The 26625-nt window shown below is 43.6% G+C and overlaps 1 protein-coding gene across 2 annotated transcripts; it reads right to left on the reverse strand.

Moving 5' to 3' along the window:
* Nucleotides 1–19926: 19926 nt before the first annotated feature.
* LOC128741472 (adenosine 3'-phospho 5'-phosphosulfate transporter 1) lies at nucleotides 19927–22115 on the reverse strand. 2 transcript variants are annotated; one of them, XM_053837313.1, is made up of 3 exons: nucleotides 21922–22115; nucleotides 21685–21851; nucleotides 19927–21624 (listed from the first exon to the last, which is right to left on the reverse strand). In XM_053837313.1, exons 2-3 carry the CDS (start codon nucleotides 21714–21716, stop codon nucleotides 20235–20237), a joined length of 1422 nt encoding a protein of 473 aa, XP_053693288.1. In that variant the 5' UTR covers nucleotides 21717–21851; nucleotides 21922–22115; the 3' UTR covers nucleotides 19927–20234. The 2 variants fall into 2 exon arrangements, with proteins under 2 accessions (XP_053693288.1, XP_053693287.1); XM_053837312.1 differs by having other exon boundaries at nucleotides 21911–22115.
* Nucleotides 22116–26625: the final 4510 nt, after the last annotated feature.

Raw genomic sequence — 26625 nt, forward strand, 5'->3', positions numbered from 1 at the left:
TCCACGAATGCTTTAGCTACTGTCTCTGTTGACTTGTTAGGTATCGGTGTTGCGGTTATAAATTTTGTTAACTCGCATTGCGTTGTTAGTATATATTCGTATCCATTGGTAGGTATCAAAGGACCAACCAAATCTACGTAGATTTTTTCAAATGCTGTGCTTGCTGTTGTCGTAATGATCATTGGAGTTTTTCCGCATCTTCCAACTTTTGATATCTGGCATTGCTTGCATTTTTTAATGAAATTCTCTACATCGCATTTCATGTTTTTCCAAAAATATCTTTTGCTTATAGTTGCAAGTGTGCGTCTAATACCCGCATGTCCCGCTGTCGGTAATATATGGTAGTCGTTTAGTATTAAAAGCTTTGACCTTTCGTCTGTTACTTCTTCTATTTGCTCTCCGATTTTTATTAAAATTGGTAATGTTTTTACTGATGATGGTCGACCATATATCTGTAGTTCTTCATATTTTTTAATGACGTCATATGTCTCCTTATTATTTTTGATGATTATATATTTTATATTATTAATTTTTGAATATTCCGCCACCTTCGACAACATTGCCCGTAGGTCAATTTGTGTCCTTTTGAGGGGAATTTCAATTACATCTGTGGAGATTTGCATGCTTTTTATGTTATCTTTCATTACCATTTTAACGTATTTGTCTTGTTTAGACGAAGGTTGATCAGTCCTATCGTCATTCGCTTTTTCGCCTTTAAGTTTCGAAGCTCTGGTAACGACTAGAACAGTTTTTCCATGAAGTGTTTTCAGGTCTTGAATCGAAATGCGTGACAACGCGTCCGCTATCACATTCTCGCTTCCTTTCCTGAAAGTTACTTCAAAATCATATTCTTCTAAAGCTAACCTGAATTTTGTTAATCTGCTGGAGGGGTCAGCTAAAGTAAAAAGGTAAACTAATGGTCTATGGTCACTGTAGACTTCAAATCTTCTTCCATACAGGTATGGTCGAAAATGCTTGATAGCCCACACCATAGCCAATAACTCCTTTTCTATCGTACTGTAATTTGATTCGGCTTTATTCAGAGTCTTGCTGGCATATGCAACCGGTTTGCCGTTGCTATTAGATAGCACAGCACCAATCGCATATCCAGACGCATCCGTATGTAAGTTGAATTTGTTGGTCTCCGTTAGATCCGGGTAATCCAGTACTGGTGGATTTATAAAACATTGTTTTAAATTCTCGAATGAGTTGTGGCATTCGCTACTCCATTCAAACTTTACACCCTTTCTGGTCAACTTGTTTAACGGTGTGCAAAGCCTAGCAAAGTCTTTTATGTGCTTCCGATAGTAATTTGCGAAAGCAACGAATCGCTTGACTTCATCCGCAGTGGAAGGGATCGGCCATTTTTTCACTGCTTCGATTTTAGCAGGATCAGGCCTGATGCCTTCAGCAGATATGTAATGTCCCAGGTATACTAAATTTTCTTGCAAAAAATTGCATTTTTCGGGGTTTAGTTTTAAATTTACCTCTCGCAATCTTCGGAAAACGTTCGAGAGATTTTTGTTATGCTCTTCTAGATTTCTACCAAATATGATGAGATCATCCAAATATACTAAACACTTCTCTCCATTAAGACCTGCCATCGCTATGGTCATTAGTCTTGAAAATGATGCTGGGCTTATTTTTAGTCCCATTGGAAGCCTTGTCATCTGATATTGTCCAGACGACGTCGAGAAAGCTGTTAGTGGCCTATCCTCTTGCTTCAAATTGCATTGGTAGTACCCTTGGGACAAGTCTAAATGCGAAAAGTACTTCGCTCCTGCCAATGAGTCTATGACCTCCTCTATATTTGGGAGTGGAAATGTATCGTTCTCAAGAACATTGTTAAGTTTCCGATAATCAACAACCAACCTCCATTTCTTTTTGTCATTCGCCGACTTTTTTGGCACTAGTAAAATTGGGCTATTCCATTCGGAACTAGTCTTTTCAATGACTCCATCTGACATCATCCTATCAATCTGGTCATTTATTTCCCTTTTTTGCGCCAGGGGAAGGCGATATTGTTTAGAAAATATTGGAGTTGTGCCATCCTTTATTTTAATACTGGATGTGTACTTATCCGTTACTGTTAATTTATCGTCTTTCAAGCAAAACACATCAGCGTATTTTAAGCATAGCCTCTGCATCTCTGCCTGATCTTGTTTTGTCAAATGTTTCAAGTTCAACTCATTTAAAAGTTTACTTGCTCTATTAGTATCGTATTTTGGCAGTTTAATTTTTCCTACCACATTGTAATCCCTTAGATCCTTTGTTTCAATATTTTTTGTTTCAATGCAAATTTCCTTATTTGCTATATTAATAATTCTTACGGGTAATTTCCCTTCTTTTGGAACTGATATTGAATTTGCTATGAAAACATGTGGCATTATTTCTTGTTGTAGTACCACACAAGTACCCGTCACACCGGTATCAACGTACCTTACCACCTCAGTACGAGCCGGTATAATGTAGCATGTTTCAGTTTTTGGTTGTTGCAATCTCATCTCCATACCCACAAAATCAACAATGGCTCCAAATTCTCTCAAAAAATCTGTGCCAATCAAGCCGTTAACTGCATCCGGCAAGCTCTCTATAATATTAAATTTAATGGGATATTCCACAGACTTGTACCCCACAAAAGTGTCAACGGATCCCAGAGTACGGGTTACTCCGTTTACACCACTGATTTCTAATGTGTGTGAATTATTGATATTGATAAATTCGGGAAGACATCTTTTGTCCAGAATACAACAAGATGCTCCACTGTCAATTATGAGTTCTATTACTCTGCCAAATAATTTAAATTTTGCTCTGAGAGCCTTCTTCGCACTAAAATTAACGAAAAAGATCGATTAAATGTGCCTCTTCTACAGGTTGTTGTTGTTGCTGTTGTTGTGTTTGTTGTTGCTGTTGTTGTCGTTGCTGAGGTTCGGCCATATGTGCCACATGTCCGTTGTTCCTCCCGCGACTGTTATTTCCTCGGTAGGTTTGGTTGGTTTGGTGGTTATTGTTATAACCATAGTTGTTATTGTGTTGTGTACCCCTACCACGGTACCTAGTGTTTCCTCGGTAACCACCACGACCTCTAGAGCTTCCTCGGCTTCTCCAATTATTTCGATCGTTGCCCCTATAGGGCGTTCTTCCTGATGTGCACCATAGTGCCATCATATTTTCTAAACTATTTTCAGTTTTTGGAGTACTTTGGCACTCCAACGCATCCGATATCGCTTTATTTAGCGATGTCGGATTCCGTGCTTTTACGAAAAATTGTGTTGAGGGATCTTTCAATCCCTCGACAAATGCCTGAACCGCTACAGGTTCGACAATATTTAGGGCTGCCGCCTCACTTGGGAAAGTTCCCATTGAAACGTGTGCGGCTGCCAATTTAGCGGACAGGTTTTCTATGTCCGCGCCGAACTCTGCGATTTGTTTAGAATGTTGTTTTTTCAATGCCATCTCCTTTTCCACCGCTCTCGGTGTAATTTTCACCGAAAATTTTCTTTTCAGTGCATCAAACGCCTCGGCGGTTGTTCGGGCATTATCGATTGCCCCGTGGGCTGCGCCTACTAGTCTTGTTTTTAAAAATTTCAGGACGTCTGCTGGTGGAACTCCGTTGGAGTATTCCTCCAGCAATTCGACGGTTTCAATAAATATGGACAGTTTCGATGGTTCGCCATTATATCTGTCGACTACCTTCATGGCCAAGCTAAGGTCTAGTTTGGTCGCCATTTCGTAGCGTTCTTCTTCTTCGAAGTCTGAAAATTCTTCTTGAAGAACTTCCTCGTCGTCGTTTGATTCCTCTGAGTCTTCTTCGTTATCTTGTATTTTCGAATTTTCACCCTCACCCCCTTTAGTGCCTTCAGGGGCTAAGGTGTCGTCTAGGTTAGCAGGTACTGAGCCAAGCAGCTTATAGCACTGCCTAGCAACAGACTTCAGTTGTAGATATCTTCTTTTAAATTGGGCTTTAGTCTCTATTGCTTTACATTTGTTTACGGCCCTTTTTAGCTCTTCTAATATGGTTTGGATTTCCTTTATTTTCCTTACCTTAGTGCCTGGTTTATAATTGGCATGTTTTTTTAAATTAGCATGTAATTTCCCTAACGCATCTCCTGCTTTGAAAAATTCTTCCATTCCAGTGATAGTGCCTAAAACAAAATTTTTTTTTTTTTTTTTTTTGTAAAGTAATTTATATTCTTCTTTTTTTACTAATGGATACTTCCCAATTATTTCTCTGGTTATATTTGAGATGTTCTATGGTCATCACATTTGACATTTTTTCCCCGCAGCAGCCGAAATTTCCCATATCTCGCTAGTGTGAAATTTTCCATCCATCCGAAGCTGGAATCATCGAACGAAATTTTCTCTCGCAGTCATCGTCTGGTTGATTGAAATCATTTCCAGTTGTACAACTGAATCAGCACTTTTATCCGTAGAATGTATGTCGATGTACGAATGCAACGTGGAAGCTACTTGGGACAGCACTACACTTTTTTTTTTTTTTTTTTTTTTTTTATACGTTTGTTTTTTAAAGCAATTGTTTATTGTTTTAATTGTTTTTATTTTGAATCACAACATTTGGTAGTTTCTTACACGTTTGGCAAATTTGCCATACTAATAGCTCTTTGGGCGACACTTTCTGTCTGTTGGCGGTGCAGTTTTGCTACTATCCGCACTACAGTGTATCCTACAGCCAACGCTGCTATCACGCACAGTGCAATTGTTTGTGCGGTATGGTTCTGTTCAATGACGCTATTTGATGCGGCCGGTGCGATGATTTCATCCGCACTAAACCATCCCATTGTAATTTTTTTTTTTTCACTCTACGATTCACGTATTACGTGGTCTCTTCCAGAACACTGTTCGAAGCGTGCTTTTTCGCTTTGCAACCAACAAGGACGTTTTTCATTGCACAATTTCTGAAACTATAACTTCCGGAACAAAACTCGACCACTTTTTTTTTTTTTTTACTTGGGCATCTCCAACGCGTGAATCAGAAAATTTAACCGTATCGAAACTCGCTTTCACTGCATACTGGCGAGGATCGCCATGCAATATTCTTGGGATATGGCGGTTCGGTTTGGAGTAAGAATACTAGATGTGGTCCTCGTAACGTGTCGTTCTCGACTATATTGTACTGAAATATTTCTTCCTATGCTATGTGTCGTACGTTTTACGCTATGCGCTGTGTCAGCGTATAATTGTCACCGTTCGACGCGGTACAGTCCGTTTACGCTTATACAGCATAAACGATCCGCGTCGCGCTGAACCATTTCAATCATGAGCGTCCACCACAGCCGCTTTCGGCCGGAAATCTTTGGCGATCTCAATCAACTAACGATTCGAGAAAAATTCAGTATAATTTATTTGGCATAATTTGCACATTGCAGGATAAGCACCAGTAAAACTCTGACTTTTTTTTATGGTCATACACACATTTCAGGCTTAACTCGGGCATGAGAACCAAGTTTGTATAAGATTGTAGAAATTTTCTTTCAGGTGTATTTGAAAATCAAAATGGCAAATGGAATCAAAAACGAACCGGCGGCCGGCGTATCCCTTAAGCAAATTATACAACTACTTGGAGCGCCACTTTGAGGGGGCGCTGTTTTAGTTACAATAAAAAACGAGAATTAAACAAAGTGATAAGTGATTAATTCTTCTCCTTTAGCAGCATAGAGCCGGAATGGCACGGGAGATAATTTCCACTAATGTACTCCCCAGATAACACAAGATCGTAAAAGAAAGTCCACAATAAGTCGTATGCATGCCAATTTTACATTGGAATTGCACTATGATTAGAGTTGTATTGCAGTTGTGCGCGTCGGCATATGCGACTTATGGTTGTGATTTATGCAGCAGTGTAGATGATCGTAACATTTAGTTATATCTTAATACAAGCTTGTTGCCCGATATTACTCGAAGCCCCTCAGCCACTCAGCCAATTATACACCTGTTATTATAATGAAAATTCTCATAATGCGAGAAACAAAATCCTTTCCCTCATTTGAATGTGGCTACCCTTTATCAACTCCCAACTCCTGTTGTTCTCCAGCCAAGTGTAAATCTGTCGTATTTTCGGTAATCTCTATAAAACCTTATATCTTTTTACATTTTTAAACCTCCCTATTGTCAATGGCCATCTTACTCCCTCTTTTGAGAAATTCCTTCCTGTCGTCCATCCACTTGTTTATTTGTTTATTGTACGACTTGTTGCAAATACAAGAGAAACGTAACCCCTTTTACTTATCTGGACCTCCCGCTTGTCGGGGACCCATCCAACCCTCTTTTTGTCAACTTTCCTGCGCTGATTCTTTCATGTGTGCCAAATTTGACGAAGAAAAGTCTTCTTTTACTTTTTTATTCACAGGTCGGACTCGATTATCCGGGTGAAAAACATTTTTCTTTTTATAATGTTTAACACGTTTTGAACGTAAGCACATTTCAAAAAACTAATTTAAAAAAAAAATTTCACCCGGATAATCGAGTCCGACCTGTATTTGAACCTCTCCCCTTTATAGGGACTACCTCCCTTTTTGTCAACTTCCCAGTGCCGATTGTCTTATGTCAAGGCACATGTGTATCTGGTTTGGTGTTTGGTGAACAACGGTCGAGGTGTTCTGGGGTTATGACGGAACATAAAAATATATTTGTTTGAAATTGAAATATTTAAACCTATAAATACTTAAAGCTAAAATCTAATTCTAATTTAGCTTATAATCAATCTAAGAATACCTACATTTAAACCTTACCTACACTTAAATTAAATTGGACCCACTAAAACTTATGATATAGATAATAGTAAAATAGTCTTAAAATTATATGAACACCCCTTAAATGATTCTGAATTAGATCTAAAAGTTTATCTCTGCACTGATAAGAGCGTGAAAAGAATTACACACTCTCGCTATACGATCGTTCGATCCAAAGATCGATTACTGATAGCCATAAGGCCACCACAGATTCTTGTACATAGTAGTTACGTAATAAAGCCCAAAGAAAGAGGATCGCGCGTTTATTTTCTCAGTCCGAATTATACAAGTTTCCTAACTTAACCGCTGTTAAACCAAAATTCAATATGTCTGTAAAGCCGATTCTAAGTGATGCAGAGTTAAGCCTGTTTTCCGCAAAGTGAAGTGCAAAGCTAAAAGGTGGCGTGATATTTATCCACTAAAGTGCGTGTATTTCGGAACTAGCCACGTGGAAGCTGGCACTCGGATACACAGCAGCACGGTACTCTATCGCATTGGCAACTTCTGGGCCTGTGTGTGTGTGTGTGTGTGTGTGTGTGTGTGTGTGTGTGTGTGTGTGTGTGTGTGTGTGTGTGTGTGTGTGTGTGTGTGTGTGTGTGTGTGTGTGGGGGGGGGGGGGGGGGGGGGGGGGAGGGGGGTGTTTTTTTTTTTTTTTTAACGAGTAGGGAAATCTGCTATCAGACACCTGAGAAGACAGCTCAGGGAGTGGGGTTTGGTATCCCGTGAAGATCGTGAAGATCCAGACCCACTAAAACCCTACTCGAGTCTCCAGCCTCAATCCCCCCTGGCACCACCTTATCGGTATTACTTCAGGGAGGGGCTATTTTGCTTAACGCACACTCTTAGATAACTACTGGACTATGGTAGTTAGGCTGTTTATTCGCCGTTGATCGGCTTTCCAGCGGTTTTGTAGCTCAAGTACGATCTGGGTAGCAGCCGCATTGACCGCACCCCAGACGTCCGAGCTAGAACACATCCGTTGGACTAAGTTATCCGGAGTAGTGTCCTGTCCGCTAACTGCCATCATGTTGCTTCTCACGCCCTCGAAACGAGGGCATATGAAGAAAGCATTTTCTGCAGTTTTCTCAACGTCCGCGCATTCGGGACACTCGGGGGACTCCGCATGCCCAAATTTGTGCAGATACTGTCTAAAACAACCATGCCCTGACAGAATCTGTGTCAGGTGGAAGTTGACTTCGCCATGACGCCTGTTGACCCATCCGGATAGTTCCGGGATAAGTCTATGTGTCCACCGGCCTTTTGTGGAATCAGACCATGCCCGCTGCCATGTGATCATCGAGGCCGATCTTGTGGTACTCCGTATGCCTCTAGTTCCACGTTGGTTGAAGCACTCTACGTCCTCGCTGATGATGATACCAATAGGCATCATACCCGCTAAGACGCAGATTGCGTCATGTGAAACTGTGCGGTACGCACTCGCCACTCTTAAGCACATGAGACGATAGGTGCTTTCCAGCTTGGCTAGATAGGTTTTGGTACCTAACGCCGATGACCACACCGGCCCGCCATACCTGAGTATGGACTGGACCACGTTGGCTAAAAGCCTTCGCTTGCTGCCATATACCGCAGAGCTATTAGACATCATACGAGACAATGCCGAAATAGCTGTGGAAGCCTTCTTGCAGGCATAGTCGACGTGGCTCCCGAACTTGAGCTTGTCGTCGACCATGACTCCAAGGAGTTTTAAGAACCGCGTTGTCGAAATAGTGCAGTCCCCGACACTGATATTTGCTTGCTGCACCGACTTGCGGTTGTTAACCACGATAACCTCCGTTTTATGATGCGCTAGGTCCAGTTTCCTGGATCGCATCCAATCTTCAACAATGCTTATAGAGTGGGCAGCCGTCAACTCAACCTCTCTGATAGATTCACCGTAGACTTCCAAGGTGATATCGTCCGCAAAGCCGACAATCGCCACCCCTACCGGAAACTTTAGCTTCAACACCTCGTCATACATGACGTTCCACAACACCGGGCCCAGTATGGAACCTTGCGGAACCCCTGAGGTGATTGGAACGCATTTCTGACCCTCCTCCGTGTTGTAGCATAGCACACGATTCTGGAAATAATTTTCCAGAATTCTGTACAGCGACACCGGCACTTGGACGTTCCGAAGCGAGCTGGCTATGGAGTCCCAGCTAGCGCTATTAAACGCATTTCTCACGTCGAGCGTGACAACTGCGCAATAACGAATACCTGTCCTCTTGGGCTGGATTGCCACCTCGGCTGTCTTAGTGACAGACAAGATGGCATCCACCGTAGATTTGCCTTTTCGGAAGCCGAATTGGTTCCTTGACAGACCGTTTGTACCCTCCGTGTACTGTACGAGTCTGTTAAGGATAACCCTCTCCAGCACCTTGCCGGCGGTATCGAGTAGACAGATCGGCCTATATGACGAGGGGACACCCGGAGGTTTTCCCGGCTTCGGCAATAGGACCAGGTTCTGTCGCTTCCATCTGTCCGGGAAGTGGCCAGCTTCCAGGCATCTATTCATTACTGCCCCGAATAATTCGGGAGCCTCTAAAATAGCCGCTTTAATGGCCATATTCGGGATACCGTCTGGCCCCGGTGCCTTGCTCACCTTTAGGGATTTAGCGATATCAATGAGTTCCTCGTTCGTAACCGTCACTTCCTCCCCGACCTCCAAACCGCCGTCGCCCACGTTACTTTGGATGTTCGGCTGGGAGGCCGACCATCCTACGCTATGGTCTGAGATACTGGAACGTCGGCCGTGGGACGACTCAGCGGCCTGGGGCCAGGGCCTTGGCTCGTGGCGCGGAAAGAGGCCCTCGATGATCCGCTCCAGCATCTCTGGCGATTGCTCAGCGGGCGCCATCACACCCTTAGTCTTTGCCATTACGACTCTGTAGGCATCACCCCACGGGTTCGCATTGGCACTAGCACATAACCTTTCAAAGCAGTCTCGTTTACTAGCTTTTATCCCGCTCTTAAGCGCTGCGCGTGCAGCAACAAGTGCTACTCGACATTTAGCCCTGCTTTCATCCGAACGAGCTCTTTGCATAATTCTCCTCGCACGAAAGCACGCTCCGCGGAGTTCCGCAATTTCATCTGTCCACCAGTAAGCCGGTGACCTGCCATACCTAGGACGACCTTTCCTAGGCATGGTAGCGTCACATGCTCGCGACAGTACCTCAACCAAATGATCAGCGTTCGGATCGGGCATACCGCGATCACCGCACTCTCTCCGGATCGCTTCCACAAATACTTCGGGATCGAAGTATGATGTCTTCCATCCACGGGTGGTTGGAGTGTTGGCCCTACTCGCTGCTTGCCGCCTCGTTATCTGACCGACACCATAGCGGACCGCCTGGTGGTCACTGTGAGTGTAGCCATTATCTACCCGCCAGTCTCCTATCAGACCAGGACTGCCGAAAGTCACGTCGATGATAGACTCCGCACCGTTCCTACTGAAGGTACTTGTGTTGCCGACGTTGGCCAGATCTACGTTGAGCTTTGCCAGAGCTTCAAGCAAAATCCGACCCCTATGGTTCGTGTGACGACTTCCCCACTCTACCGCCCAAGCGTTAAAGTCGCCCGCCACAACCACCGGCCTTAAACCAGTCAGCACAACTGATACTCGGTCTACCATCCGCGTAAACTGCTCGATAGACCAACTCGGCGGAGCATAACAACTGCAGTAGAACACTCCACCCACTTTGGCAACCGCAAATCCCTCGTCTGCAGTTGACACAACCTCCTGAACCGGGAACCTGCTTGTTGTCCATATAGCCGCCGTCGCAGACCTATCCGAGACCCAGTTGCCGTTTCCGGCAGGGACGCGATATGGATCCGAGACTATGGCAATGTCCATTGCTGACTCAGAAACTGCTTGGTGTAACAGCTGCTGAGCTGTGCTGCAGTGGTTCAGGTTGAGTTGTGTCACTTGCACTATGAACGTGGCTTAGTCGCCGGCACACCGGCCGGGCACCTTGGACCTCCCGTTACGTGCTTTGCGTCCCGTTTACCGGTACAGATCAGGCACTTAGGAGGCTCCGCGCAGTCCTTTGCTTTATGGCTAGCACTGCCACATCTCCTGCACAACTGGCTCCTATCTGGCCCCTTGCAGTTCCAGGCTTTATGTCCGTGCTCGAAACACCGGAAGCAAGCTTCCGACTGCTTGGACACGCTCAGTGGGCATACCGACCACCCCACTTTTAGCCTAGCAGCTTTCAGGGCTTTGTTTCCGTCAATCAGCGGAAGTCGTATGGTGGCTACCTGGGTCCCGGCCGGACCCTTGCGTAGGCGAACCGCCTCGGTTGCCACCACCACTCCACTTTGCTCTTCTTCTTTTTCTGTTGGGTACTCTCACCACTGCGTCCATTATTTTGAACCACTTTGCTCTTTGAGAGCTTGTACGACCTCACGCACTTCGGTGATCTCGTCCAGGTTCTTAAGCTGGAGAGTCACTTCTGGTGTACGTACCTTCACTCCGTCCCCGAGCACTCCTTCCGCTATGGGCTTGTATGCGGAACTCTTCTTTGTGGCGTCCTTCTTTAACTCGAGGATCATATCGCCCGTGCGTGAGCGGCGGATGCTCCGTACGTCCGTAGGTACAGTGTCTCTATTTTTCTCCATCGCCCTGATAAGCGCTGGGCCGTTCATCGCTGTGTCCGGCGTGGTAGGCATACCGCTGCCTTTGCCACCGACACTAGCGCTCCTAGTTGCATCCTTCTCCACCCTTGGTGGAGAACGCTGGATGCCTCCTCTAGCGAACGGGTTTTCCACCGTATCCACACTTGTTGTATTTTTGATTTTGTCTTCCATAAGAATCCCACGAGTTGAGGGGAAAGAAAAGTCCGCCACATCAGAGCCCCTCATGATGCGGTAAGGGCTGATTACTGTGGAGGGCGCTCTGGTACTCCACAAGCTCCGTTTGAGGCTGAGTATTTATAGAACCCCCCCCCCCCCCCCATTCATCCCTCGGCACGGGTCGCATGACACCTTGGATTAGAAGTTTATCCATTCATGTTTTTACTTTTAGCCATGGATAATAGCTATTAAAACCATCCTCCTTTGGGGGCTTTGGACCCTCTGCTCAGGTTCTCGGTATTTTCGGGTTCATCGAACATGCTTCTACCGAGATCCGTCATTTGCGGGCGGAGAGTTTACACTCAGCCTTCGCATGAGTGCCCCCTTCTCTGTCCGCATACGACCCTAGTTTCCACCGGTTGTCCGATTTCCACTAAGGAGCGTATCCCGGATGGTACCACGAGGAGGTAGAGATAGGAGTTGCTAAATAAGAGGCTGTGGAACTTCGTGATAGTTCTGGAGCGCATTATTCAACCATTTACCATCCAGGGGGGTGTGTGTGTGTGGGGGGGTGTGTGTGTGGGTGTGTGTGTGGGTGTGTGTGTGGGTGTGTGTGTGGGTGTGTGTGTGGGTGTGTGTGTGGGTGTGTGTGTGGGTGTGTGTGTGGGTGTGTGTGTGGGTGTGTGTGTGGGTGTGTGTGTGGGTGTGTGTGTGGGTGTGTGTGTGGGTGTGTGTGTGTGTGTGTGTGTGTGTGTGTGTGTGTGTGTGTGTGTGTGTGTGTGTGTGTGTGTGTGTGTGTGTGTGTGTGTGTGTGTGTGTGTGTGTGTGTGTGTGTGTGTGTGTGTGTGTGTGTGTGTGTGTGTGTGTGTGTGTGTGTGTGTGTGTGTGTGTGTGTGTGTGTGTGTGTGTGTGTGTGTGTGTGTGTGTGTGTGTGTGTGTGTGTGTGTGTGTGTGTGTGTGCGTGTGCAAGGTTTCGGAAAACTCATGATTTTATCCGGAGCCTACCCCAATGTTGTGTGGGACTTTTGGCCACCAAAACCTCAACCTTGCCCTCTGCCTGGATCCCCACGGTACCACAATGAAGTATTACTTCAGGGGGAGGCTGTGCTCCTGCGCGTTACTCCTTCAGGCATATCAAGCGTATGCTGCGCTCATGCACTTTGCAGTTATCAACGCAGGCTAACGTTGCTGGTCATTTGCGCAGCTAGCTCGCAGTACCCTTCGAGACGTGTACCGATTAGAAAGTGTCGATAGTCATAACGTGCACCCCGTCACAGCCACCCTCGCGAGATTTCTTGACCTTACGAGACGTATACCGGTTAGGAAGTGCCCTCCAACATGACGCGCACTCCGTCACAGCTACCCTCGCAGGGTTTCTTAGCTATGCCTATTTGAACAAGGACCGATCTGAGTATTGGGACTATTTCGAAATAAATCCCAGCCCCACACATATGAATCCAGTCTAGGGTTTTACCACGCCCCGGATCGCGTTGCTTTGAGGCGTCATATGCGGCTCAGAAACGTTTGTTCCCTAGACCACTTTTCATCCAAAAAAAACTTAATTGACGGTGCTAGCTCGCTGTTCAGCTCTCCACTTACGCTGCAGATGAGACATGATGCGTGCGATTGCGCTATTGAAGGCATATGGAATTCAATATTCCACGAGAGCAATATTCCAAATGCTCTCTGGGACAGTCAAAAACCACATGCTCTGCTGTTTCTTCCACGCTCCCACATTTCGGGCATAAAGGCGACCTGGCGTGCCCGAACAGGTATAGTCTGAAGCAACCATGACCAGACAGGAACTGCATTAGGTAAATGTTCACCTCCCCGTGCTTCCTATTCACCCAAGCCGAGAGAGTCGATATGAGCCTGTAGGTCCATCTACCTTTCTGTGTCGTGTTGCACTACTGTTGCCACTTAGCCATTGATTCTGCTCTCATCAGTTTTCTGATTCCTCTGACCTCCTTTTGCCTATAGCACTCGTAGTCTTCCATCAGGGTGATGTCGATGGAAATCATCCCAGCGATTAGGCACGCAGCTTCTGATGAGATAGTCTTATATGCGCTCACGCACGACTTTAATGACCAGGAGTCGGACCGTACTTCTCAGTTTCGCTCTGATGCGCTGGGTTTGGAGCGCTGTAATCCAGGCTGGTCCGCCATATTGCAGTATCGACAATGATACATTGGCTAAGAGTCACCTCTTGCTACTGGTTAGTCCAGTTATTCGGCATGATCCTAGACAGTGCACTAATGACTTTCGCTGCCTTTTCGCATGCGTAGTCAACAATGCTGTTGAATTTTAGCCGGTTGTCGATTATCACACCCAGTTGGTTCAACTCGCGTTTTGAGGTTATGGTATGTTCTCCGACGGTAATCCCCACATGTTAGATTACTGACCAGTAGTATCTCCGTTTTATGGTGTGCTATTTGCAGTTTCGCGTTCTGCATCCAACTCTTCACCTTGCGGATTGACTCAGTCGCCAATGCCTCTGCTTCCTCTAGCGATTCGCCCGTAACCGTCATCACGGTGTCGTCCGCGAAGCCGACGATTTCAACACCCGTTGGTAGCTCTAGGGTTGGCACGCCGTCGTACATACCGTTCCAGAGAGATGGACCGAGTATTGACCTTTGTGGAACGCCCGCCGTGATCACGTCCGGTATACTAGCACCCGATTCGTGAAGTAGCTCTTCAGAACACGGCACAGATAGTCGGGAACTCTCATTCTATGGAGCGCTGCTGAGATGGCTTCCCAGCTAGCGCTGGTGAATGCATTCTTTACGTCGATAGTGACCACTGCGCAGTAGCGGTTTCCTCTGTGTTTCTGCTTGGACGCCTTCTCTGCTGTCTCGACGACAGTCTGGATCGCATTTAGCGTGGACCTTCCCTTCCGGAACTTAAACTGCCTTTGTGTCAGTCTGAAAAGTGTCCCTCGATTAGGCAGTTTTGCATCACCATGCGGAACATGTCCGGGAATGCATGGATTGCCGCCTTAAGAGCTGCGTTGGGGATCCGGGCCCGGCGCCTTCTTCATCTTCAGGTCTTTCGCGATTCTAACTAGTTCGTCATTGGAGATTCTTCTCTCGTCGGCGTTCTCAACCTTTAGCGCCCGGCAGGTGGTAGGGGACCAGGACGTTGGCTCGTGTTTCCGGAAGAGTCCTTCAATTATGCATTTTAGCTTATCTGGTCATCCTTCGACTGGCGTTGCTGGGACCCTGGTCTTTGCCATCACTACCTGCTCAAGGGTTGGAACCGACTTCTCTACAAAGCTCCTTAAAGGAATTTGTCTTGCTCTACCTAATCGCGTATTTCAGTGCCGCCATGTGAGGATGAGTGTCATCGATTCGGCCGTTTTGAGATTCAGTACCATTTCACCTTAAGGATTCAACGGAAATTTTACTACTTGTTTATTTTTTATTAGGAGCGATCAACGTGGAATAAAAAGCAAAATTTATTGCATAGAACGCACAAATTAATTTTAATGGCGGATATTTCAAACAAACAAATTTGTATGTTTGATGGCGTTGTTAATGCAATATTCTATCCGAATAAATTTCACTTATTTTTTACGACTATATCCAAGTAAGCTTTTTGTTGTATGATAGCTTATTAAACCCTTGTACAGATAATTCTCGTGGAACAAGTGCTTGATAAGCTATTATAAAACAAAAATATAACTTGAGTATTCTGGGGTGGTGCCTGGTGGTCTGCTAACCGCATATTCAACGAGGAACTCCATCGTCGATGTCATCGATTCGAAAACGTAGGTGGAAGTGGACCGAATACACCTTGAGAAGTTCTTGAGTGGAATCCGCAAGGACAATGAAGACGGGGCAGACGTAGAGGCTCATGGCGACGCAGCTTAGCCAACGGCATCCAGGCTGTTAACGATAGCCTGTCCTGGCGACAGGTCAGAGTCATGGCGGGTAACTATCTGCAGTGGAGTAAGTAACTGTCGGTCAATAAGTAAGTCTTAATGTAAAAGCCATCTGCCAAGCCGTTCCTCTGATTTTAATTGCCGTACAGGACAGTCCCTTGCCGAAATCCATTTCCTTGCGGTAACCTTCTGCGCGATTCGAAAGGACTAGAGAGTGCCCCGAAACACGCACTTAGCACATTACTAGCATCAGTTTGTCCCCAAAACCATTTTTATTCATTGTCTGCCATAGCTGTTCACGCTCGACGGAAATATGATGCGTTTGCACGTTAAACCTCCGATATAGTGTTTGCTAATGTCAATGCAGTCAATCAATGCGATGTAATTCAACCACCTGAAGCCATTATCAAAATCGATCCGTTACATCCTCCAATTCTTGTCACTCTTAGCTGTCCACCTCTCATTCGATACGAAGAGGTACTTGACGAACGAGAGTTTGATTTCGCACCAATTTTTCTGGCCTGAACGAAGCTCTGCATTCAACGGATTGGTCGTTCCTGGGTGGGGTTGATGTGAATATGGCTGTATCCCTTTTTAACCAACTGCTTCTATCATTCTTTCGTGACTTCGTCCCTCGACCCAGGCCTAAGCGGAAACCACCCTGGTCAAATTCATGGCTTCGTCGTTTAAAACGTAAGAGATCTGCAGCACTGAAGAAGTACTCCCGTTTACGGAACGAGATCACCAAACAAGAGTTTGTTAGAGCCAGTCGTCGATACAGAACACATAACCGCCATCTTTACTCGAGATATGTTTTTTTACATTAAATCCCAAACGTTTTTGGTCATTCGTTAACGAGAAGCGCAAGGAAACTGGACTTCCTGCCCAAATGTCACTAGGGGATCTATCTGCCAGCAATACTGAAGACATCTGTAATCTTTTTGCTCAGCAATTCTCTAGCGTATTCGTCAGCAGCAGTACTTCAGCCCTTGACGTCCAGGAAGCTCTAAAGTTCGTTCCTGCAAACGTGTGCGATATAAACATAACTAGTTTCACGCGAAATGAAGTTGAAGCTGCCTTGAAACAGTTGAAATCATCGGTGTCTCCCGGGCCGGATGGAATACCGTCGATTATACTGAAAAATTGTGCATCTACTCTTTCGAAACCTCTACAGTTTATTATTAACCAATCGCTTCTTCAGGAAACATTTCCAGTATGCTGGAATAAATCCTATATGTTTCCCGTATTCAAAAAGGGAAACAAAAACGATATTGCCAATTACCGCGGAATTACGTCGCTTTGCGCTGGCTCGAAATTATTTGAAATCCTCATTGGTGACTCGCTGCACAGAAGTTTTGCACAATACATCTCAACTGATCAGCATGGCTTTTTTCCTGGTCGCTCGATCAGCACAAATCTGGTGGAATTCAGCTCATTTTGTCTACAACATATGGAAGGTGGAGCACAAGTCGACACGGTGTATACTGACATCAAAGCTGCGTTCGATCGAGTTGACCACACCATTCTGCTTGCTAAGATAAAGCATCTCGGTGCCTCTGCTGCTTTTGTCCGGTGGTTGAAATCTTTTCTTGAAAACCGCTGTCTTTCTGTGAAATTGGGAAGTACTGAGTCTTGCGGCTTCCGGAGTACCTCAGGTGTCCCTCAGGGCAGCAACGTCGGACCCTTGCTATTTTCGCTGTATTACAACGATGTCTGCATTATACTCCCCCCAGGATGCAGGTGTATGCTGATAACCTCAAAATCTACCTTGTAGTTCGGTCAATCGCTGATTGCATCGAATTACAGAAGCTAATCGATTTGTTTTATGGTTGGTGTGTATGTAACCGGCTCAGTATCAGTGTCTCCAAGTGCTCTGTAATCAGCTACAGCCGACAGAAGGCTCCAATCCAATACAGTTATTCCATAAACGGCCAGAATATTGAACGCGTAACTGTCGTCAAGGATCTTGGTGTTCTGTTGGATACCGAGCTTACGTTTCAGGACCACTACAGTAGCATCATTTACAAAGCAAACAGGAACCTGGGGTTCATAATGAGAATTACAAAAGAGTTTCGTGATCCATACTGCTTGAGAGCCTTGTATTATGCACTTGTACGCTCATCATTGGAGACGGCAGCAGTTGTTTGGAGCCCTTACACCGGCCTTTGGACTGCACGGATCGAATCTGTACAAAAAAGGTTTATCAGATACGCGCTTCGGGATCTGCCCTGGACGGATCCAGTCGAACTTCCTCCATATGAACACAGGTGTAAGCTGCTGGACATGGACACATTGGAGAAGAAAAGGGATGATATGCGTGCTGAATTTGTTGGAAATATTTTATGTGGAAGAATTGATGCCCCTTGGATTCTGGCAAGGGTCAATATGAACGCGCCCTCGAGAGTTCTTCATTCTACTAACTTCCTCAGAATTCCATTTCATCGGACATTATATGGACAAAATGAACCTGTTACCGCTATGTGTGCAGTTTTTAACTCTGTGTTCTACTTGTTTGATTTTAATATTAGCAGTGAAACGTTCAAGTGTCGTTTACGTAATCGTAGTTCATTTTAATTTGTTAGTTAGTAGTTTTTTTATCTCAAGTAGACCTTGTTGTCAGATGATCCGAAGAATAAATAAATATTGGTGAAAGATTTGTCGGAGTGTAGAAATTTGATCTGTAATAGTATGGGCCCTCATGAAGCCCACCTGTTATTGTCCTACAAAATCTCTTGTTATGACAAAGATGACGAATAGGAACAGACGACGCAATAAGATTTGGCAGAGCACCTTATAGGCAGCGGTGATCGACGTAAGCAATCAAGCGGACTGCCTTTGTTGTAGATAGGAAGAATTATACCTTCCATCCATTTCTCGAAAGTTTCTCCTTGTCTCAAGTTCTGGAAATTATGCAATGCAGTGCCGTTTCTAGTGGTTCCTTACCATTTTTGCGGTTTTCTTCTGGAAGTCGGTCGTTCTCGTTCTCGTTGCACATTTGACATACCGTCAAGTCAAGTTTTGAGCGTACCTGTTAGGGTTGCCAAGTCTGAAAATTACAAAAACCGGCCGGTCGGTCCTGCCTTCAAAATGCGAGGGGGGGAGGGGTGGTAGCATATTAGTCGTTTTGCCTAGAATGTGTAATATGCGTTAATGACATATTATTTGAGTATTCGTATTCGACGAAAGTCGCTTGACAGTTTCCAGTATGGGACAGTAAATGGGATGAGAAGTCAGTTGTGGCAGTCGCAACCATAACGAACATTGAGTGGATTATTGAAAATAGCTAGTTATAGAGTTACAACTACTTGCTTGTGGCGTTAGTGGACAATTTAATGTATATTACCGCAAGAAGCAAAGTAATGTCACTGCAAAACTGGCTGTCTTCAATGATCTACTGCTCTGGATTGCTAATAAATGTATCCGAAAATTTAACAAATCAGGTAAAAAATACAGATCCGGCTTCATATGTCGAAAAACCGGCCTTTTTGCAGGATTGACCGGCCGCCGGCTTTGCAAGCAAAAAACCGGTCGGGCCGGCCAAAAACCGGCCAGTTGGCAACCCTAGTACCTGTAGTACTACCAGGTAATGGTCCGAGGCGAGGTCCGCATCCCATAGGGAGCGTATGTTGGAGACGCTCGAGAAAACCTACTTATCGATGAGAATGTTATCAGGGAGGCTCCATAGCCGCAAGGTTATCGAGTCTGCTTTGACAAGCGAGTGGTCGTAGGTTCGAATCGTAGTAGAATCAAGCCATTCGATGTCAAGTGACTTTAGCATGGGTTTATTCTCAGGCCCCTCCATATACCCTTCCTGGATGCTGAATTCTATATTTACCCTCTGAAGCCTCTTGACAGTGCAAATGCCCCTCCTATAGTTAAGTGTACGTACTGGTCAGAGATACGAATGAGTCCTCGCCAGGGGACAGCTATAATATGGGACAGTACTGGCAGCTAGGAATAAGTGGGTAAAGTTGATCAAGCTTTGAAGGAAGGGTAAACCCCAATACACACAAGCACGCATAAAATTTAATAGGCATATCGCTCATTCAATAGCGATTATGGTAAAAAGAAATACAGTGCAGGTCATACAGCAAACACCCGGGCGATATCACAATAGATCAACCATACTGGTCGCAGTGATAAGTCCACACATGGGAAAAAATGTTATTAATCTGGTTGAATGTACGTCGGTCAGATGATCACCAGGTTTCAAGAAACTGTAAAATTAATACATCACTGGCTGTTATCGTTTGTGTCGATGTAGAGGCTATAGGGGTATTCATATTGCGAAAGAACAAAAAAGAATCGCACAGGTCTCTAAGATTTCTCCCATAGGAATCGTGTAGTGTACAGCATTTCGGCCTATTTATTTTATATTGAGTCTTTTTGTATTTGAAGCTCACCAACAATAACTTGTGACAAAATTATTATATTTTACCAGATTTTTGAAAGGCTTCGGAATATAAAGATACCAAATATTTTTGATTTTTTTATTGAATGATTCACTTGATTTTGCTAAGCTTTAAAGTATTGTTGAAATTCAGTAAAACATAGTTAAAGCATTAGACAGTAAATGGAATAAAATAATCTGAGATTTAACACAAGCTAACTATTTTCGGAAAATTTGAATTACTTATAAATCTACTTCTTCAATTTTTAGATTGTAAACGTGCTCAGCAGTTTAGTATGCTACTTGCTCTATTCGTTATCTTCTGCTATTGAGCAAATCACAGCATGTTTGTGCTACCGGTTGAAAGTAACTCGTAATTTCAACAACACAACTAAAAGTACGTCAAGCCTTTGGTAAAACAACTCTAAACATTTAACCGCGGTTTTCCTCCTGCTGCATCAGCCAGGTGCCTTCGTCTGATGCTTTTCATTCTATGATTACAGTATACTCTTAAAAATATGGCTACAAACACAATCAGAACACCAAAGACTCCCAAATTCGAGATGCTATGCTTGTAAATCAAGCAAGACAGTAAAATGGCAATAGCTTGACGAAGTGTCATGATAATCGTGAAAACCACCGCTCCGAAAGTAGCGATAGTGTAGAATATAAACAATTGGCCAATAGCGGACGATATGGAAAGGACGACACAGTCTACAACAAACTTCGGATGTTCAGCAGCAAAATGCAGCGAACTGTAGAAGCCGCCTTGCATGGAAAGGGACGCTGCAGTGAAAAGCGTGCTGAATAGATTAACACCACACATCATTTGAATCGAAGACATTGAGTAGGTTTTGAAGAGTTCGCCCTGCCAGTTTGAAGTAAAGCTATCAAATATCATATAGAACGTCAGCAACAACACTCCTGTCAGTGTCGTTATTGCGGTCGTTTTGGATTCATCCGTTGAACCGGTGAGGAAAAAGATCATACCTACTGAAATCATAATGGCAGTTATATACTCATAGAATTCGTACTTATTGCGAGATACAATTTTGCCCATAATCATCACGGGTATTATTTTACATGATTTGGCCAACACTTGAGTCGGAAAATTTACGAACTTGAGCGCCTCATACTGAAACCATGCACTCATGATGTTAGAAAATGAAGCGTACGAGTATTTGTATAAAGGAGCACGCTGTCGCAGTTGACTTTTGACAGTTAGATAAACTGCTGTTATCAGAAATCCTAAAACACGATTAGTAAATACAAGGAACTGTGAGTCTTTGAAATGTGTTTTCTTCTTATCTGCGTTCACGTATTCTTGGGTCATGATTTTTTCTTGTAGCACACCCCAAGTTAAATAGGATCCCATCAATCCAAGCAAACAATAAAGCAGGAGAAAACAGTCCTGCATTGTCGTTGTTTTACCGCTTGATCCTCTATCACTTGTTCTGCCATCTAATCCACGTTCTCCTTCGGAGCCGCTTCCGAAGCATACACGTATTACATTTGCAAATAGTGATTTATCAGATCGCTCTAAATATTTGATGCGCCGCGTGTACTTGTAAATCAGTAACCCAGGAATAAATACGCAAAGATACCCTAATGTATTAACCGATAACCGCAGTAGCCAAGAGTATTCTTTCGACTTGCGATCAATCAACTGCGATAGTGTTAGCTCTTCTTGCTGTAATTGAATCTCAGTTCCGTCTGCAACGGCAATAGACGGAATTGCCGGCCCACTGCCTAGACTTTCATGAAGAATGACCGAAAACAATCTAAACACAGTTATGGTGATTATTAATACGAAGCTGAAATAAAAATATATTTGGGTACTTTCGTAAATTTTTGATCAAATCCACAGCACCTACCATATTATCAAATCCGGAACAAAATTCCTCATTTTGGAAGTTTACTGGAAATGTAAGCTCTGAATTCTAATTATTGCTTGCTCAGCGCTGCATTTTTGTCGTCCAGAAATATATTGCTTTAAGCAATGCTGAAACAATGCTGAGTTCCAAACTAATTAAAGTTAAGTCTAAAACAGATGAAAAATCATTTTTGCTTAAAACTATAAATTACTGTTTAGTAACTAACTTTGTACGCACTGTACTGTTGCAGACGTAACTTAAAAACTTCCACTAAGCAATGAAGAGCTGTAAATGAAACGTGCGCGCGTTTCTGTCAGTTTTCTGTATCGTGTCAGCACTTTGCAGCTGGTAATTCAGTTTTTAATCTTACTTCTTTTACACCAAAATATACTACTTTCCTTTGAGTACGTAATATTGCAAACATATGTTGCAAAATACATCAGAGTAAATTTTATGAACGCAACAAAACAGATGATCGCGCAGCGCTACAAATGTGTGAATGTGTGATGTGTGATGTGTGATGTGTCACTGTCACTGTCGCCTCAAAGTGTCAAGTGTCACAACAGGCAGAGATGCCAAACTTATCTAAAGTGGATCAGCTCGTAAAATTTCAAAATTTTGCCGAATTTAATAAATTTCTGTAACCAAATATGACTCCAGACATGCCCCCATAACTTTTTATGAGTGTATCAGATCTCAATGATTGTGAAAAAATAGTTAAGTACATTGTTTCACCTACTTGAACATTTCTAAAAATATTTTTTTGAATTTACTCATGAAAAATGCCATTTTTCATAAAACTGAAATGTTCGACCCCTAAATCGCGTCAACCAATGTTGACGCCATATAAAAGTTTTGTTGTGACACCCTAAGCTATCATTTGAAGGGTGAGCTCCCGGATTTTCTGACATAGTGCTATTTTGGGACACTCTACTGTATATGTATGTTCGATTGCTCTGTCGGCATTTAGCTGTGAGGTCGACTGACCTCACATTTAGCCTGAACACTAGCACCATCTATGATCGAAATTGCCAAATATCAAATAGCAACATGGGTATCCCTCGAAGTAGCAAGTATTTTTTATGGAGAATTCCCCTTCTTTCGTCAAAAAACGCCACTTTGACCAAAACGGAGACATTCCTAACTAAGCCCAAATTTGAAATGTCGGTTTACTCGGTACGAAGAATGGAAAACGAGTGTTATGTCTGTTTGTCTGTGGTGTAACATTATCACTAAGGCTGTGAACCATTCGCGAAATTTTTAACTTTTCAGTTAAAATTTGACAGTTTGATGGTTATTTCTCCTCGAGTGGTTAAAATCAGTTCAGAATGCGAACCATTTCATATTTGACGGATTGATAGTTTTTTTTTTGTTCAATGAGAGCCTATAAGGTGAGGATGAAAATATTGTTTATTCTGTCCGAGTTAAAATTGGATGAATTTTTGATGTTGATTTGCTTTTATTTGATAGATAAAATTCATCTCATTTCAACCCGGGTTGTTTGAACAAATTTATTATGCGATAAGCATCCATACCAATGCAAAAAAATTCCAACGAAAAATCAGTGAAACACGTCGAAGTTCTCTTCCTCACCTGTGCATATCTCATTGGCTCTGAAACGTACCATCGAACTGTCAAAACCTTGGTCAAAACTAACCATGCCAAGGGCATGGTGTGTTGCTATCTCTTTCTCATGTAGGAGTGAAGAGAGCAACTTTCAAATGGTCGTCGGTAAAGGGGAATTCCCAGCTAATTTTTTGGTTCTTGTCAAAATTAACATTTTGGTACCTATGCGTGGGACATCCAAAATGTATGAATTTGACAGCCACTTCACCCCGTAGAACCATGCTCCCGAGCAGGGTTATTTTCGGAAAACCTTCGAACTGTCAAATTTTAACCAAAAAGTTAAAAATTTCGCGAAATGGTTTACAGCCTAAATATATTACGTAAAAATTTATAACCGAAATTCAACATGCCACACCCCCTTCTGCGTTATGTAATATTTCACGGCTCCCGATCACTTTTGTTTTGCTGCACCTCATTTTCACAAATGGTATTATTATGTAATTTGTAGAACTTCTGTGAACTCGCCCACCAAGATTCTCACCCGAAAGAAATGAAAGATTTCAATTTCAAACTTGAAATCTTTCATTTTGTAGGGCAGTAAAACATGGTGGGCGAGATCCGCGTTTATAATAGCAGTGTGAATTCACCCACCATGAATTAACCACCAAAACTGACAATTTTTGCACAGCGGCACACATATAAGATAGCGCCTGAAATGGCTAGCACTAGAATTAAAGTTGTGAAGGCACCCACCAAAATTAAAAATATTCATGTTTACTGCAGTACAGACAGTGGATTACTAAACCAGAAAAATCAAATCAAAAACTAACAAAATAAAAAATAAGGTAAGAAACAAATTGCTGCAAAAGCATTATCCTATATGTATAATATTATGAGTACAATTTTAGGGATACCTATTTGACTCCAGCCAGGCAAATCAGAGAGTATTTAAGTTGGTCGACCCAAAGCATTATGTTAAAGGACTATAAAATAAAGGACAATAAACTAAATCAAATAAACAATAAAATAAAAACTAATTAAAATGAGGTAAGGTACAAATAGCTTATATTAATCATTTTAGGGATATTCAACCAACGTGCGCTTAATATGAAAGCAAATATATTTCGGAAAACCTAGCCATGAGAAAAGTTAAACTGAAATAGTTAGCTAGGAGCACCTAAAAGTCTAGACAAATGAGAAAATTTTATGATTCTCGGCTCAACACGCTCTAAATAACTAAAAAAGCACTCGAGGAAATATTGAAGACACCATATTCTTGATACTTAAGTCGCACATGGTGGATTATTCGTGACTGCCTACACTAAAACAAGAATCATGGTAAATGTTACCATATTAGAGGGTAAAATTAAGAGGACAAACCAGTGAATTTTTGCAGAAAAGATTTCTGTTTAGCTTAAGCAGTGCTCTGGTCAAAATTACTATGCGTTACTTTCGGCGTTACCCCGATACTCGATGTTTTTTGTTTCAGAGTACCGATATCAAGATTCGGTGAATTAGGTCTAGTAGCTGAGACCTCAAGCGACTCAGAAAATACTTAGTTGCTCGGCCTAAACGCCATCTATGAGCACTGAAGCAAAAGAGGAACATTTTCCATATACTAAGTACTTGAGTCACTCTATGGTGGATTACTCGTGACTGCCTACCGATATCAAAATTCGGTGAATTGGGTCTAGTAGCTGAGACCTCAAGCGACTCAGAAAACACTTAGTTGCTCGGCCTAAACGCCATCTATGAGCACTGAAGCAAAAGAGGAACATTTTCCATGCACTAAGTACTTGAGTCACTCTATGGTGGATTACTCGTGACTGCCTACCGATATCAAGATTCGGTGAATTGGGTATAGTAGCTGAGACCTCGAGGGACTGAGAAAATTCTTAGTTGCTCGGCCTAAATGAGTGCGAGCTACCAACAATTCACGTAAATGTTACATGAAAAGTGTGATGGATGAGAATTACCTATGTTTTCACGTAAACTTGACGTGCCGATTTTTTTTAGTGTATCCCCATGAAGGATAGGGGGAGTGTCCCTAGCCATGGCCTCCCTGCTTGCATAGATCACTATGGGATCGTAAAGGCAACTACACAAATACGAGCGGAGATAGCGGCCTAGAGTTGGGGCCCAACAGAAATGATTAATTCAACCAACCAACACGATGAAGAAGGAGATAGCGGCACGAAGGAGGGACCCAAGAGTATGAGTACACCTCAAAACAAAAACAGCAACGGCTGTACGCCACAGGAGGAGACGAACGTGTTTGCGAGAAGTGGAAGGCTACAACGATCACCAGTGCCGAACAAGGATATACTGACGAGTAGAAGCAGTAGTGTGCCTCCAGCAGAGCAGAAAGGAGGGCACATGACGCTGATTCAGATGCTCACGCAAAAGCCTGGAGCTTTCGCCCCTCGAGACGGGATGATGGAGATCAGAGCGAAAATCGACGAGCTCTACGAGTTCGTTAAGGAGAGGCATAACGTCCACACGCAGATCAAGCAGTTGGTGGCGAGCATTAAATCTGCTATGACTACAGTTGAGTGCGAGCATATGAAACTCGAGGCTAGAGCTTTTTCTGTTGAAAACGCACTTAGCTAAGCCGCGAAGAGAACGGCTGAACCATCATAGACGCCTAAAAGACCTCCAGTAGTGAATTCTCGCACGGACAAAAGGAAGAGGGAAACGTCTGTTGAAGAAGAGGAGCAAAAGAAAGCTAAGAACGAAGAGGAAGACAATCCGGACCAAAGCGAATGTAGTGGATGGCGTACCGTCGCAAGCAAGAAGGAGAAGCAGAAACAAAATGAAGTGGAGAATGGCGAGCAGAAGAAGCCCAGGCCTCGGCGGGAGAGGATTAAGGGTGATGCGCTGGTTGTCGAAGCGAACGCCAACGTTTCGTACGCAGCGATCCTCCGAAAAGTCAGAGAAGCCCCGGAGTTGAAGGAACTTGGAGAGAAAGTGGTAAGAACCAGGCGAACTCAAAAGGGAGAGATGCTTTTTGAACTGAAAAAGGATCCATCGATTAAGAGCGCGGCTTTCAAGGATCTTGTTGCCAAAGCACTTGGAGACGAAGCAAACGTGAAAGCGCTTTCCCAAGAAACCGTGATCGAGTGCAGGGACCTTCCAGAGTCCCAGTAAACATTTTCATATGCATATCAGAGTAACAAATGGGTTAAATCTACTTATATATACCCTAAAAAACCGTATCTGCTGCACAAAAGCAGCATATGCGTACTAATTTGGAGGCCATATACGTACTACAAAATATACGTTAACAATTCCACTTTATTAGTCTTTGTGTGCGATAAGATCCGACTTAAAGCGATTAGTTGCACAATGATATACAATTCTGTACTGGAAGTCGTA

The sequence above is a fragment of the Sabethes cyaneus genome, chromosome 3, assembly GCF_943734655.1.
Source record: "Sabethes cyaneus chromosome 3, idSabCyanKW18_F2, whole genome shotgun sequence".
Lineage (NCBI taxonomy): Eukaryota > Metazoa > Arthropoda > Insecta > Diptera > Culicidae > Sabethes > Sabethes cyaneus.

What these genes read in the sequence shown, in the direction of transcription:
- LOC128741472 (XM_053837313.1), bottom strand. Translation starts at nt 21,716, where the DNA reads ATGAGGAATTTTGTTCCGGATTTGATAATATG. An exon ending in GTTCCGGATTTGATAATATG is followed by an intron (nt 21,625 to 21,684) that starts GTAGGTGCTGTG and finishes TTTTTATTTCAG; the next exon opens with CTTCGTATTAATAATCACCA.